The sequence below is a fragment of the Aphelocoma coerulescens genome, chromosome 7, assembly GCF_041296385.1.
Source record: "Aphelocoma coerulescens isolate FSJ_1873_10779 chromosome 7, UR_Acoe_1.0, whole genome shotgun sequence".
Taxonomy (NCBI): Eukaryota; Metazoa; Chordata; class Aves; order Passeriformes; family Corvidae; genus Aphelocoma; species Aphelocoma coerulescens.
Genome location: NC_091021.1, coordinates 34,778,456 through 34,795,194, shown reverse-complemented (window position 1 = coordinate 34,795,194; position 16,739 = coordinate 34,778,456). Strand labels below are relative to the sequence as shown.

Genomic DNA, 16,739 nt, shown 5'->3' with positions numbered 1-16,739 from the left:
TGCACTCCCAGTGGAGCAGCACTGGTGTTGGCACCAGTTACATTGGGAAAGGCAACAGCAGATGGGTGAAATAGCTCATTTTCAGCAAATTCTTTTCCCATAAATTCTTTTATGGAAAATTGTTAGGGTATTTTTTCAGTTGGGTAGGCTGTGCTGTGTCTCCTCACTAAACCATTTCCTTCAAGGCTCTGTGAGCTTGCACACATCTGTTGGGCTCTAGTGCTCACTCATCCCTGCTGCTCTGCTCCCCATAACTAATTCTTCCCAGCTTGTCTGGTTCCAAACACCACCAGGGTGAACTCACTAATACCTGTGTTTTAGTGTAATTTCAAAAAGAATGTTCCAGTCCAGCAATCTTTACTCATACATGTAGAGGCACTGAAGTACGCAGTCTCCCTGAGCAAGAGGAAATTCAAGGTGCAGGTATCTCATCCAGAAGATGAGCAGGAAGCAGAGACTACTGAGCTCCAGTTTCTATCCTTCTCTCTTTTCCCGTGCTGCTTCTCTGGATGTTGTTTTTTCCACTCTCCTGGGTCGTTACAAGTGTATGCTCATACACATGCTTTGCAAACATGCTGCTTCACACTACATCTTGCACTCTAGGTCAGAAGTTCACCAGGATGCAGCAAATTCCCATCATCTGTATTTTTCCCAGCATATCTGTATTTTTCCCAGCACCCATGTCCTTTAAAGCTGTAAAAAAATAAACAGAACAGACCACTTGAAAATGTTATACACAAGGTGGCTTTTAAAGAAAGGAAGGGAATGGTCTAAAACTCCACCTAGCAGCATTTTCAGGTTGATCTCTTCTACTTTGCTAGCACAATGTTGGCACATTGCTCCTCCCCAGGGACCTGCTGCATGGTGTGAGCTCCAGTGACACCTGCAAGGCCACCAGGACACCAAACAGGAGGGCAAGGTCAGCCCCTCTGCTTGGCTGCTGCCACTTTTCAGGGGAAAAAAAAAAGCAAACCTTGGACAATTTCAGCAGTGTCTCTCTGGAATGCTTGTTTTCAGAAGCCTGACGATAAGTAGCTCCAAAGGGAAATCAGACTGTCTCATGTAATATTCTTGATTTTTTTCAACTATCCTCCCTTTGCTGTCTGTGCACCCCTTCTCCCCTGCCTCTGCTTTCTGGCTTGAATAGCTCCCAGGTACAACTCAAACTGCAGGAGGGCACTGGTGCATGACTTAATAAATTTATCCTTTGACTTTCACCGCTTCCCCTGCTGTCACAAATAACTTTCGATCTTGAAAGTGAAGCAGCAAACCAGGGCCAGTGGGAAAAAATTGTGGGGTTTTTGTTTTGTTTTTTTTTTTCCCAGTGTGATTTATAGCCAAACACTCACCCAGGGAGGAGTCACGTTCCCCAAGCTGGACTAGTAGAGATGGTTCACTGCCACTGGCTAGAAAAATGCAAAGTGATGGCAGCAGTCACACTCTGCTGAATATGACTGATATCTGAGAGCAAATTATTGTCAGTATTTGGTAACAATTTCCAAACTTTAGCCCAAATATCGCTGTGCTTTGCATATTGGCAAACGCTAGGTAATGGTGCAGAATAATGAGTGACCATTGTAATTGGCTTTGTATATTTAATAAGGCCCTGATTATACCTAATCTCCTCACCAAGGTGCTTAAATTAAAGACAGCTTTAGAGAACCATGTTCCTTTAGTCAGGGGAGAACCTAACAAGTAGAGAGGGCAGCTCAGATCTGAGATTCCTGAACACACATCCCTAAGCTGGGAAATGGAAATCGGCCTCTCCTGGTCATGACTCATCGTGCTGTCACTTAAAACATTTAGGACCAATGGCTTCTGCTTTGGGAATTCCTGTGTTCAGGGTATTCAGGGAATTTGATAATAGATAAAAGCCTGAAAGGAAAAATTTTTTAAAAATTTTAAAATGTGATTAAGTCATGCACATCATGACAAAACATACGTTTTGTACATCCTTCATATGTGTCTGTCTTCAAGAATGAGGGAGAGGTTCAGGCCAAACATTTCCAGTGTGTGCTGGAAAGGCAGGAACTGCCATGAGCAGGGCAGCTGTTTTGCAGGCAGGTGAACAAGCCTGCTTACATGTTTACATCTTCTTCATACAAACCAACCAAAACCAGAGGGAAACACTTTGGAATCCTGTTATTGTGCTCTTTAAGAGTTTTATCTGTATAAAGCCACCTCTCAAACCAAGAAAAACATTTTCATCCCAACCTACACAGCTTTTCCACTGACCCTCCACGTTCACCACACTCAGGTTCTTGGGTTTAGTGATTCTCTGTAGGGTCTTACCACACTTGCTGTAAAAGATTTCTTTTGTGTGCACCCTCAGATGAACAAATGTGGGACACAAGCTCCAGTGTGGCTGTCACTGAAGTCTGAATCCCTGCCAGCTCCTGGGGAGAGCAAAAGGCTCACGGGCTGTGCTACCTGGCAGGTCTTTGGGGGCACCAGGGACTGCTGCCTGTTCCGGATCCCCATCGCCGTCAGGAACTGCGGCGCTTTCTTTGTGTATCTCCTGCAGCCCACTCCAGGATGCATGGGCTACTGCGCAGAAGGTGAGGACCAGTAAAGTATTCATCAATAAGATTACTTGTGCCTCTCAGGCTGGGTGTTCAAAGGCCCCAGTGTTGCAATGTACATCTCAGTGACCTTGCAAGTCAAGCGTCGCTCCTGCTAAGGCGCGGAGTGTGTAGAAAATAAATCAGTGGCAGTCCAAGGTGTTCCTGAAGAATAGCTCCTATTACCAGTCCAAAATGTAATCTGGTGTCTATTACTGAAGCATTCTTTGCTTGGTTACAGCTCACATGTAACCTTTCCCACTGTCTTTGGCTCCACTTTGGCTGGAAGTTGCAAAGAGAGTGAGCAGAGGCATCTTGGCTCTACTGAGGCACTGTATCCTGGATACTGTCTCTAAGGCCTCTTCTTATCTGTAATAATCCAGTATCCCCTCTCAAAAAAGGTAATTCTGAAACTCTGCAAGGAAAAAAAAAGCCAAACTAAACTGATAACATCTTTTTCATGACATTTATATAATTGTTCTCGTCAGAAATAATTTTCAGCCTACTACGAGAGATGTAACCCCTGTTCGGTAGCTAGGAAACAAAGGGAAAGCAGAAAGCAATTGCTCATTCAGTTAAACCTCCTGAACTTTGGAGCATGGCCAGGTGCATATAGATTTCATCAGAAAACATGCTTCTTTCTCAAAATGAAAAAATTACTTTTATACTTTCCTTTCAGTGTTTTTGGACAGAAACATGACACTGAGGAACTAGGGTTATCTGCTTTTCAGTCAGGCAAAACCAAAGCTTAAATAAATTTTAAAGAGAAAGATAACTATTTTCTTATCTTTATCAATGTTTTAACATTCTCACTTGAAGAAGAGGAAGGAAGAAAGGCTCAAAGAACATGAGATTAATTCACTATTTGAAATTTTTAAAAAATCCATTAAAATAAATGAAACTGATTCTTACTCAGAAATTACTTTTTAACTGAATAGAGTAGCTTTTCAGTTTAAGCTTGGCTTTTTTATAAACTCTAAGATTTCCACTACTCTTGTTCAAAGAATTTTTTTGCCAATACATTTTGGGTGAATAATTTTGTCCTATTTGATCATTCATACCTTTTCAGTGATGTAAAGCTGCCTCCATTTCTCATAAAAGAACGCTTATCCCTTCCCATCTATCCCAATCTCATTCTCAGTGAGGTCCAGTCCTTCAGAGTCTTTAAATTCTTGCCTTTAGGATGTTTTTGCAGTGTCATGCATTGGATAGAAAACACCCAAAGCTGGAGTTTTTTTACTGGGGGTTTCTACTTCACTGGCTTAAATTCAGCTGTAGATATTGCACTCCAGGAGGCTCAGCTGGGTCCAGCTGGCATGGCCATGGCGTTGTGTCAGGGTGAATTCCCCAGCCCCTTCTGCTGGAGATTCAGGAGCAGGACACCAGTCAGCACTTCTGAGCTGCAAAACAAAATGAATTTAAAACTCTTTAGCTTGGCAGAAAGGACAGAGCTGGGAAAAGCAGCGTTGGTGTTTGCAATTCCGCTCACACCCTCCCGTGAGCTGATCACCTAACTTTGTCCTTCTGGGATAATTTCCTGCACACAGTCATGATGTGAGCCACAGTCTGAAGCAGCTTCTGTTAGAAACAAAATAGAAAAAGGTATAAACAACTGGTCTTTATTCATATTTTAAGTAACTTGCTTCTTTTTCTTACCTCTTGCTGTTTGCCCTGGACAGATGTTAACACATGGGTTCTCTGTTCTGCTGTAACAGCTTCATATTTTATTCTCTTGGGCTCCCACGTATTATGTTTTCTACACTCCTCCAAAAAAGTTACTTAATTTGTCCTTTCAAGGCATCTGAACCAGTGCTGGTGTTGAACCATCTTCATGTTGTTTGAGTATGGGTCTCTAGAGAAGAAAAACATCCCCTTACACTATTATACCTCTTTTTGCTTCTACTTCCTAGGTGAGTTTAACAGAAGGAAAGGTTTCAGACTTCATTACTTGTTGAAGCCCACAGAAAGCAAGCTGTATTTTTAGAGCAATGGCATTATTCTGGGCAGAGGGAAACTATATTGGGCAGACCTAGCCTAGATACATCCCAAAACAACCTGGAAAGGATCTTCACAGTGTGACAGCAGGGGCTGGGTGGTTTCTGAGAGCCAGTTTACCTCTGCAACATAATGATTTCTCATATCTCTTCTGTGCTTATTGCAAAACTTGGATCAAAAGGCTGTGCTTCAGGGAAATGCAAAGCTGATGGCCTTTGCCAGAGTAATTAATTTGTATTAATCTGAGTGCTTCATTTCAATAATTCTCTCACTGCAAAACAAAAATAACCCCACATACAAAACCAGCAGGTCAGATGGTATAACAGCAGTAGGTAGTCAGTACACAATTAGCAATTTTTGCATTTCATATGAAGTACACATTCTTGCTTGCATGGTTACTAATTAAATCACAGGAACATAAAATGTAGTGCGTCTCCCATGTTTAATTACATTGACATCTCCTTGTCAGGTGAACTACTGTAATGTCAAAACAACATTTTGTGCTACATCCCTCTTTTGTTTTCCTCTTCCAGACAAGCTCACAAGCCTGGCTTTACAACCAGTGATCACTCCCGAGCTCGTGCAAGGCCGAGTCCACCTGAAGTGCAGCTACAGCCCCCCTCCCCCTGAGCCCCCAGTGCAGTACCAGGTGCTCTGGTCTCGCCTCTCCAGCCCTGGGAAGAGGGAGCAGGTCCACCACGAGACCACCCTGCAGTCATTTTCCTACGTGGAGATGGATGGCTCAAATCTCCGCTTGGGAGACACGGTAATGCCACCCCGCCTTCAGCAGCACAGGTCACACACTCAGACGAGATCAAACCCTTTTTCTAAATCTTGGTTGTGCTTTTATTAGTGCTGCTCCTCACTCCTTATGTTTAGAGCTACTGCCCAAAAAGACCTGAAACTGTTCCATGACAAGATTATTAAATAACATTAACCCGGATCAGGACCTGTAACATTTCTTTGAATTGCAGTGAGTTCTTGGAAGGTATTTTGCCACATTCTAAAGGCAAATTGAATATTTACAGTTGCATTACACCTTGAATGCTGTGAGGTTTGTATAAGTGGTGGGTACACATGCCAGAGCCAATTTTTGCTTAGTACTTTCCGTATCTTGAGGCAGTGAGATTTTGCAGCAGAGGCAGGCTCAGCTGCATACACTCAGTAATTTTTATATCCATGGACCAGAGACACAATAACATCTTTTCACAGAAAAAAAAAAAAAAAAAAAAAAAAAGATAGTACATTTTAAAATAGAGAGAGATTTATTTTATGTTTTTTTCACATTGTTCTGCTTCTCTGATTCCAAATTCCTGGTTCAATAGCATACTGAAAGATAGAGTTCATTACAAAACAATCTTTAAGAAGTATATTTGATGGCTTACACAGCAATGATCTACTCTCAACAACAACAACAAAACAGAAACCAATACAGATGTGAAAAAAATTGACTTGTCTCAGTTTTGGAGACAAAACTTCAGGAGGAAAGGGCCTCCCCTTTTCGTCCACCAATAAGACAAGTGGGTCACAAGAAGTGAAAGTGGGGAAAAAGAAACCAAACTGTTTATTAACACAGGAACAAAACAGGGTAGAACAGGATAAAAAAAAAAAAAAAAACTCAAAATACAACAAATTCCTGGAGAGGGAACAGACACACAGTCTCAGACCAGCTGGGGCCACCCCGTGGGCCAGCCGGGGCCACCCCCACAGGCTCCCCAGACCAGCGAGGAGGGAAGGGAGGCACTGAGGCAAGGCAAAAAAGAACAAGAAAAAACCCAACAGAACCTTTTTTCCAGCTATCTGGAACACAAAAGAAACCCAAAGAGCAGCACTGCGCTCCCGGCACACGCCCTCCCGAGCCCCAGAGCCCCTGAGCCATTGGGCTGAGCCGTTCAACTGCCCCACACTGGTCCCGTTGATGCCATGAAGATTTTTGCCTTTTCTTTTATACCCCTGTTATACCTTTTTACAACTTCTGTATTCCTAGTGCTTTTTGCCTACATTCTTGGACTTGTTTGTTAAGCTGAGAGACTCAACATTTTAGAAGCTTCGTAGCCAGGGATCAGTGTGCCCCAGAGCCCAAGGTCCTCTCCAGAACACATTCTGTAAACCGAGATAGAACCATCCAGGGGAGAGTTCCTTGGGGAGGGGGGCTCACTTGAGCATCTCATTGGGGAATCTTTGATAGATCTGCTAATTAGTAAAACCTATAATGTTATACCCAATGTTGGGGGGGAACACACACTCGGCGGGATGCATCTCGATGCATATGACCTGGACATGTACACCTAAGGATCCTTAAAATAAATACCAAGGTAAAATCCCTTTTCCCCTTCTAACCGTGTGTGACTCTTGATTTTAAGACCAGGATAAGGCATCACCATGGCCCCGCCCCCGGGTCCATCTTAAAGGCACAGCGTCCTTGGGCATTGAGCGGACAGTTAAGGAATAAAGCGGCTTCATAACGTCACCCCGGCACACTTGTGTATGAATTCATGGCCTTTTATGGTCTAGAAACAAGAATTAAAAGTCTTGTTTCTATACCATAAAAAGTTAAATTAGGTTCATAACTTTTATAGGCAGAGGGACATTAGTGATGCTACAGCAAAGTGAAAGAATAAACAGGGATAACAGGCTGGTGTTAGAAGTAGGTTGGAAATAGCCTTGGCATTGTGCAGCTCTTCTTTGAGATCATGTAATCATAGAATACCAGGCCCAAACAGAGGGTTCAATGTTCATCAGGTCTAAATTTTCTTGACAAAAGCACAATCTAGACAAGGCAGCCCAGCAGCCTTTTACTGCTGAACCTGAAGTGTCTAATATCAGGGAATCCACCACTGCTGAGATTAGTCCAATGGATAACTGTTCGCATTGTGAAAAAAATTCTTTTTGTGTCTAATCAGAATTTTCCCTCATCTTTTCCATGTTACTACTCGTAAAAAGGGACTCTCCATCTTCTTTGTATCCACTCTTTAAAAACTGGAACATGGTGATGAGGTTTCCCCCAAGCCTTCTTTCATCAAGGCTGAATGAACTCATTCTCTCAGCCTTTCATCACACTGTGGCTTCCCAGGCCTTGGCTCATCTTTGTGACCCTTCTCTGGACCCTCTCCAGCCTGCCCACATGTTTTTGTGTACTGGTGATCCAAACTGAACACAGTATTCCAGATGTGGCCTGAGAAATGCTGAGTGAGATTACGAGATCTTTAGCCAAGCTCAGAATCTGACTGATGATGCCCTCACATGTTATAACATAGGGTAGATAATTCTGCCAGTTTAAGACAAGTTTGCATTATGAAGAGATATTCTCATCAAAATAATTTCACTTGCAATCACTTCAAATCTAGTTTTAACAATCCTGAGGGATTCAGAGAAAATAAGGTTCTATTAACAAGTAGCATCACCAAATCTTTATAAGACTATTTTTATTATATTAGGTTTCCAGTAAGCCCTTCTTTGTCCTCTGCTGAAACGACGTGTTTAATTTAGTGGGTTTAGCGAGACTAAAATGTTCTCTTCCTTGTTAGATTTCTTTAAAGGTCTTCATGGTCTATTTGACTAATTATAATTATCCATAAATCATCTCGGGTGAAAACCAGGCGATGAAGTTTCAGCTGTAACTGAGAATTCAGTTTTACAGAGTAAAGATTTTAAAAAAGCATTTCACTGTGTTTGCCATCCCAGTCTGGGTGTCTAACAGGAGTCAAAAAGGAGAAGACTCTCACCTCCAGTGCTGTAAATCTGAAGAAATTTAGCATTTGTAGGGCTGCCCGAGAGGAAAGGTGATGCCACTAAAAGAGGAACCAAACCCTGGACACCAAACTCCTCCACACAGAGGCAATGGGTAACTCTCACCTGCCCAAGAAAGACGTAGGTGGAAGAATATTCTCTCAGACAGCATTAAAGGGAGGCCAGATCCACACTGATAAAAGCTTCATGAGAGAGGAGGTAATAAATTAGAAGCACTTCCCAGTACTTTCCCCCTTTTCCATTCAGAGCCCAGTGGTAGCTTCCCCAAGGCTGTGCACTGCCAGGGGGCACGAGGGGCATTCAAGGCATAATTTGTCCCCCAGAACAAAGGATGTGCAGCATTTTGAAAACTCCTTGCTTTTTTCAACCTTTTTGACTCATTATCTCTACCTGCCCAATAAGCTGCATTTGGGTCTCAACACATTCATGGCCTGAAATCAGCACCTTCTCTGTTCATTTCTCAACAAAAAACTACAGCCCAGCAAGAAATTTTTTTTTTTTTTTACATCACTTTTTGGGTGGTTGATGTCGATGCTACTCTTTGTCTGTAAAAAAGTCTCCAGGTAATAGGTCAGTCACATAATGGAATAGCTATTGATATATTTTAATACTCAGTCAAACCCTAGAGAAGAGCTGAGGTTTACCAGCCAGCATTCCTGAACTTGTATTGACTAAACAGCCAGTTATTTTTTAATAGCCATCATATGTCCTTTCTTCCCCCCATCTTTGGGCTCCAATTTTGTTGTTTCAGACAGTAATGCTGGCAGCATAATGTTCATGAAACCATTGCAGTCTTAAATAAATCTATAACATGCCACAATTTCTCTATAAGCTCTGAAGGAAGCCTACTCCATCTGATATGAAAATCCTGGCATTCCTAAGCCTTATTTATGTGATAGTGACAGAGGTCATTTCATTCCTCGAGGCAGCCATCTATAAATTATAGCAGCACACTGTGAGTAATGAGTTATGCTAAGAAAGAAAGGTGTTTGGAAGAAAACTGTTCAGATTTTGCTCGGCACAGCAATCCAAAAGTTCACATGGCGAGGAGAAATTGTCACCCTGCATAAACCATGGTGCTCGTTGTAAAATAAGAATGTTTAAGCAAAACCAGCCTTTCTGAGCTCTGGGATAGAAGTGGCTGCTTTGCACAGCACTCTGCAACAGAAAGAGATTATGCCCCAGCCAAAAAGACAGCAAATTATTACGTGAATATATAAAATAACTATTTTTCTCTCACAAGAGAAAGTGAAAATGCATAGAGTGGTTTGGATTGGAAGAGACCCCAAAGGCCATCCAGTTCTAACCCCCGCTCCATGGGCAGGGACACCTTCTGCTAGAGCAGGTTGCTCCAAGCCCCATCCAAATTGGCCTTAAACACCTCCAGTGACAAGGCAAAAGTTCTGAACTGTCCTGTTGTTCTTGGTGCTGAACACAGCCCAATCTTGCAGAGCACTTATGCTCATCTCTCAAGGAAATAGGATTTTTGTCTTACTGCCAGCACTTCTAAGAGATGTCCCAGCTCAGCTCAGGGGAGAGAACCAGCTCGTACCAGATGATAGATCCAGTACAATTATTGCACTTAGATGGAAAATCCTGGGTATATGGGCTCATAAAGGTTAAATCATATTAAGTCTATATCTGTGTAAATACTCAAGTACTTAGAAGGCCATATTGAGGATTTTCCCCTTCCCCTCTCCCAGAAATAGTAATCTTACAGCCCCCCAGTCAGCACTGACCCTCAGCATCTCCCCTTTAGGGTCACTTCACACCCCTGGCTCAGCTCTCACTGACTCAGACTGTCACTTCCCAGTTCAGAGGTCTGCATCAGCATCTGGACTCCAAAGTGACAAAGTGGCATTTCCCCTACTCAAGTACTAATCCCCTCCCAGCCACTGAACTTGCCAAAATCAACAACAGGAACAGGAGGACCTGCCTGTTTGTAGGTCACACCTGAGCTTACAATTTCTCTCTCAACCTTCAGGTAGAAAATGAGAAGCATGCCCACAGAAACAGAACTCTGGCTGAACTTGAACAGAGATTTTAAAGCAGAAAGGGTCAGAGAGTTGATGAGCAAAACTCTGCAGATGATAAAACACCTTGCTACTACCCTGGGAAAATTTCCTTCCTTAGCAGAATAATGACCTGGAGTCAGATTCCACACACTGCTTGGCCATTTGACAACTGGGAAGAGCTGCCTTCTTCCTGTACAGAGAGCAGCAAAGTGAGCAGAGCTGGACTTCCCACAGTGCCAGGTCACACAGCTGCACCTGCTCCCTCCCTTCTGCAGCCAACAGCCCCTCACAGTGAGTGATTTGTGTTCTAAAGCTGGAAGGTCTAGTTCATTAATTAAATCAAAGACATAGTCTCCCTACTTTCCCCTTCCTGCTAACCCTTCTGGAAAGCCTTCCCAGAGACTTTGTTCCTACCCCTTTCTACAAATACCTACAGCCAGATCATTTTCTCAAGCTAATAAGAACTATTTTTCTTTTCTTACAGCTTCCCTAGAAATGTCATCCTTCACTTCTACTCATCCTTTGCTCTTTTCATCGAGGCTGTAAACCACAGCTCCCTCCCACACACACTTCCAGCTCCCAGCAGAGTGGTGACTCCAGGCTTTTCTGACCCCAGCCCATTAGTGTTTAATGGAGCAGGCAACGGCAGCTCCAGTGCCCTGACTGCTGTTGGGAGACACCTTTCACCTGGCATGGTGATTCCCTGCCCAGCCCTCCACCCACAAGCCAGGAGTGTTACCTGTGACTCTGAGCCCTGCAGCCCCAGCCTGCTGTCTAACATGAGTGATGGAGTTGTAGGAGGGTGGATCCAACCCCAGAGTTAATAATCACCCCCAGATTAGGCACCTGCACCTTCCAGCAGCATCCAGATTTCCCTGCCCAGGGAATAGCCAGCAGCAGGTTCCTTATGTTGGGAAGGGAGCCTCCCACTAGTCTTTGTTAACCCCTTGTTTGAGCACAGGGGGAGAGGCTGATGAGAGAGGAGATAGGGCAAAGCTGGGTCTGCTGGAAAATTTCTCCCTCCATGCCCTAGCCTGGACTCCCCGTGCTACATTCAGAATTAGCTAGAGGAAAAGGTGAAATCGATACATTATTATCATCAAAATAAGTAGAAACATCTGATTGGGAGGAAACTTGAATTCTGAAAGCTATGACGAAAAATATCCACATTTTAATGGGCAAGTTATTAGAGAGAAATTTTCTGGAGATGATGGCAGGTCCTAGGATTAAAATATTTTCCCAAATTGTGTCCCAGAGCCCCCTGACTCTCACCAGAGTAATGACTGAATTCTGCTTTTAGACAAAGAAGCTGCTCATGAGGTTCATGTCAAAATGGGTACAACTCTGAGTCCATGGAAGGGGAAATCTGCTCCAACACAGAGGAAAGGAGACAGTTCTTAGCTAAAAGAGCCTCTTTTGATAAGAGTTTTGTGCCTAGAAGTAGTTTTCTACCCTATGGGAAGTTTAGCCAGCACACAGGAAAAAGGAAGCATCCCATGACGGGAAGCAATCCAGTCATCCTGTCCAAGGGCACCTGTCCCTTTAAAGGAGATGATGAAAAAAATAGAATTCAACTTTTTTTAACAGATCCAATGAGTTTGTGGAAACATACTTCCTAACTTGTCACGGCCATCAGCATACTGCTGTCAGTGGTGCTTTTATCTCTTTGCTTTAAAAAGGCTGCATCCTGAGATGGGTGTAGGGAGGGAAGAGAAAAAGAGAAAGAAAAATTTTATCACTGAAGTGGAGAAAAAAGAGTTAGTATTTAGCTGAAGGCAAAAAAAATCCCCTCCTTGGAGTGACTATCATAATTATGTGACAAACTGTCAGCCTGTAGCTCAGTAGCTGATGAACATATCTGCTGATTGTGAAGTGTGCACCTAACAAGGAAGAGGCAATACAAGCAGAGGAATGATATAGAAGACAGAAATAAAATGTGAATTGTGATGTCTGTCCCTACATTTTGAATTTTTAAAGTTTGTGCTAACCTCCAAAAGTACTGAACATTGAGCTGGGGTAGACTGATAGTCCACGGATATCTCAGTGTATCATCAGGGAGTAAATTTTTATTTGAGCGTTTGGTGCTTTATCAATAAAATATACCTCTAAAATATATATGAGAGGAAATACAACGAGACTGGGTACTGATATTTCCCAGAATATCACTTTGGGGAAGATCAGCAGGCAATGCCTCTGTCAGTGCTGGGCATCCCTGTGCATGTCCCTGCTGCCTGTCACTGCAGCTCCCTCCCTGGCACAAATGCCCCTCGTGCTGTGCTCAGAGGGAATCTCAGTGTGGATATTTTTTGTTAAAAGCACTGAAGCCAAAAGTGCAAACAGCCCAGTGAGTTCAAATACATCATCTGCAATGCGGGTGCATACGATCTGCTCAATGAGCTCTGCAAGGGGATCAGTGCTATTTATTTTTGGTAGAGAAAATCTGCATTATCTGAACCCTTTCTCTGTTGTCACCGCCTTGTCAGGTCCTGATTTTGCAGACTCTCCCTGTGGCAGCTGCAGGAGAAGCTGCAGGAGCATGATCAACACTCACTTTCTGCCTTCCCAGCATAGGAGCTGTTTTGAAAAGTCTGTAAGCTGAACACAAGCCTTTAGGGAAGAATTGGAGATAATAAATATCTAATGATAACAGGGGCTTATTACCTTGAGGAGACAACAACTTGCACTCCTTTGGAGGCAAACTGGATGACTATGAAATATCTGAGGAATTTTAACTGTAAAGTATCTCTGTGAGGTGTAATCTGTGTCTGGTTTTCCCCCAGTACACCCAGTATGACCTCAAGGCTTCCATCTTGTTAATGTAACAAATGACAGCATTTTCACTGGGCCAAACTGTCTGGAGCTGTCTGCAAAAGAGTGAGAAAAATTGTGAAAGCAGAAACATACCAAAAGGCACATAAGCCTGGGACTGAGCTGAACTGGAAATAATCCACTTGAAGAGCACAGAAAACACTTGTTTTCCCCCACAGCCCTAAAAACGACGCTGTATTGCCAGTGGAGATTTTCCGCTGTGCACAAATGAGGTACAAAAGAAGATTCTTCAGTTTGGAGGAAACTCATGACCTCATGGTAACAAAGAGGCATTTTTAGGGTGCTATTCCAGTCTTTTATGCAACTCATGCCCATATGACCACATGAATCTAGGGATATCCTGGTGTAGAACCTGTTTTGCAGGTAGTGGTCATGAGGGTCGTGCCTTAACCAGCAGGTGAGAGCTACCAGCATCAGCATGGCCAGTGAGTGATGCTGGAAAATCCATCCAAAGGTGTTTGTCACAATGGAAAATAAATTGGATTGGCCCAGTTCTTCCTTGTGGGTTACTTGAGGCTTAAAAAAGGCAGCAGCTATAAATATGTCATCTGAGTATTTGGAATTTGATTTAATATGTCACAATCTGTTACTCCATTTCCAAGAAGACGACTAAAAAAATATTCAGAACTACAGTTTCAGAGTCTATTGTCATTTGCTTTAAGGAAAATTTCTGTATTTTAATCTTATGATCCTAGAAATGATTTTAGCAATTTGGTTTTTCTGAAACCAATGAAACATTAAGTTGGCAGATGGTGTGCAGGCTCAGCAGAGATAAAGGTTGTGTGGCTGTGCTAGGAATACAACATAAGTGTCCTGGTACATTGTATTTTGGGGAGTTTTTTGTTTGGGTGAATTTTCTTTTTTCTTTTTTAATGCAATATAAACCCTGTAGGCACATCTGCATCATCTTTTATAATACAATAAGGGGAAAAAAGGAGCTTCTCATATTGCTGACACAGTTTCTGAGGCTGGATGACTGTCAAACTAATTTAAATTTTAAAATAAAATGCTTACAATCGTGGTAATCGTGGTACAGAGAGAAGATACTTGATCCAGTGGACAAACTGGATTCTGGGATCCCAAGAGCAAATGTCTGAATTCTAACATCTTTGAACAATGTAATTCTTCCTTAGCAAAATGAGTTAAAATCACAAACCTGGAAGTTTAAAAACTGCAGAAGAAAACACATCATAAGCATTCAGTGCTATTAATTGTTGAGACAAAAGCCATGGTCCTTTGCTTATTAAATGCATCAAAAATTCTTCCAAATCTCAACATTTGCACGTAAATATTCTCAAAGCCTAAATCCCCAAAATATATTTCAGCAGTAGAATGAAAGCTTAAAAACTCTTAGCAACAGGAAGATGCGTAATTATATGAATGTTATTCAAGAAATGCTGTAGCACGTGCTGTTTATTTATTTTATTACAGGTCATTTGCACTGTCACAGCTTTTAGGAGGGGCACTCCTGAGCAGCAGTCACTGCCTGAGGACAGCAAAGCTTTCTATGCCGGGATTAAGGTAACACCCATGGCCCTGAGTCACTGACTAGGGAATATTTGAAAATCATTATGAAGACACATAAGTCCTGATCATTTTAAGCAGTGCTGCTTCGATTTTCACTTTGAGAAAATGGCTTTAGTTTGTCTGTAAAACACCCTGAAGCACCCACTGGCACCGTGTGCACGTGTGGACACTGATGTGCCACAAAGTAGGAGCAAAGCTACGTGTCCTAGTAAATGTGCCCTGAAGAGCTCTGGGGCTTTTGTGTGGTGGGAGGACACACCTACAAACCTGCAAAGATGCACCATTTCATTGTAACTGAGCCAGAACAAAGTGAAGATAAAAAAAAATAAACTTTTATCCATCATCTTGCTATGGGCAGGCATTATGAAACAGTTGCTGAAGATAAATTCACACCAAATGTGAGGACCAGGTCTAATCCCACTCAAGGATTAGGTTGTCAGTTTGGCAGTCCAGGAGATTTTGGGATGTTCTGAGTATCTGAGTGTCCTGTCTCCATGAATGGGGTGTGGAAAACCTGGTAGCCCATTCTGTGTAGAACAGTTTCTGAGGAATTTTTTTGAAGTGTCAGAATTTTCCAGAGAATGGAAATTCCCATTCCCGACTAGGCCTGAGTGCTGTTTCTGCTCTTTTTCCAGGACAATGGACAGACAGAAAAGGCACAGCCCGAGCTCTCTCCCTGGTGCAGGGGTCCCCAAAGATGTAATATTTTATGTGCAGAGCAATTCTTCTCCCTGACACAGCAGGGAAGGGAAATTGGTCAAAAATTGCACTTATTTTGCACCTGGCACAGACTACAAACCATGACCATGAGGTTATGCCAGACTTTATGCCATGGTATTTATCCTACTGCATTGGGATAAGAGCTCCTTTAAACCAGGGATATTAAAAATAAATAAATTCTACAGTATTATTCTCAGACTTAATAAAAGCCTGCTTTGAGATTGGGAGATGAGAAGCAATTACACACTGTATGTGGAAACTGCAAACATTTACTTAATTGCCAAAAATGTTAAAGTATGTTAACAGCAATTTTTCCTTATAAAGCTGAAGATCATTATTGCAAAATTTATTATTATTAAGAAGATTATGATAAAGATTATTATTATTTTATGAGTAATTATATATCTTCATAATTGATTAAAACCACTTAAAAACTTCATATATGTCAGTGTTGCCTGATTAATCTGTCATCTCCCTTGCCTGTCAAAATTTTCTAAAAATTGTTTTCTTATTTCCAGTTTTTACCAGAATCACTAGAAATTGCAGAGGATGGCAAGGAACATGTTTTGACTGTCCTGAGCACGGTACCCATTGCCTGTCCTGGGCAGGATGATTCCTGTAAAATTACTTTGCAACTAATTACTGAGGAATTGGGTAAGAGTTTTACATATTGACATCAAATCAATGGGATTAGTTTTTCCAATATTTAAGTTACAATGAATTCTAATAGAAAATATAATATATAAATAATGCCAAAGGGCAGAAGACATAAAATCAGCAAACTAGGCCATATTTTTATCTGCAAAATAAAACAGCTGATAATATCAGACAGGTTTTTGAGGGAAAAAAAGCCCAAACCCATAAATCTGACTAGCAATTACCTGAACAGAAGTCTGTTGAGATTTATAGATGAAATAACTGAGAGTAGAAGAACTTATCTTAAATTCCAGGAGCGTAGAATTCCATTTTAAGTTTTTTTGTAGCAGGAATGTTCTTAGGTAGAATAATTTCATTAATTATCAATAAAAAGCTCCCCTGCAGATTTATTATTCAGTAAATGTGTAGTGAAGCCTTTTTTCTTTCTTTTCCTGGTTTATAGTTTTTGTCTAACTTAATACCGAGGGAAAAAAATCATTCTTCTCCTTCTATATTATTCTCTTTCTAAATGTTTAAGGCTTTTTTTATTTTATTAACTTGAAAACATTGACAATGCCAATGAGAAAACTCTTGCCCTTTTATTCAGTAAATGCTGTCTTCAGGTCAATCAGTTGGAATATCCTTCCTGCCTAAGGGTGGCACATATGTATTTACTTTCAGTTAGCACTAAAAAAACCACCCAAGC

The 16,739-nt window shown here is 41.9% G+C and overlaps 1 protein-coding gene and 1 long non-coding RNA gene across 2 annotated transcripts in view; one reads left to right on the top strand and one right to left on the bottom strand.

The window, feature by feature from the left end:
• LOC138113214 (von Willebrand factor D and EGF domain-containing protein-like) overlaps window positions 1–16,739 on the top strand; it is a 171,308-nt gene that overhangs the window by 43,357 nt on the left and 111,212 nt on the right. Inside the window, exons 3-6 of the mRNA XM_069021266.1 lie at window positions 2,333–2,558; window positions 5,090–5,322; window positions 14,582–14,671; window positions 15,916–16,051. Coding sequence (XP_068877367.1) covers window positions 2,333–2,558; window positions 5,090–5,322; window positions 14,582–14,671; window positions 15,916–16,051 — 685 coding nt within the window. The remainder of the gene's footprint in view (window positions 1–2,332; window positions 2,559–5,089; window positions 5,323–14,581; window positions 14,672–15,915; window positions 16,052–16,739) is intronic.
• On the bottom strand, window positions 2,547–11,182 carry LOC138113217 (uncharacterized). The gene is made up of 5 exons (XR_011152047.1): window positions 11,061–11,182; window positions 4,218–4,413; window positions 4,077–4,139; window positions 3,623–3,961; window positions 2,547–2,976 (listed from the first exon to the last, which is right to left on the bottom strand). It is a non-coding gene; the product is annotated as an uncharacterized lncRNA (long non-coding RNA).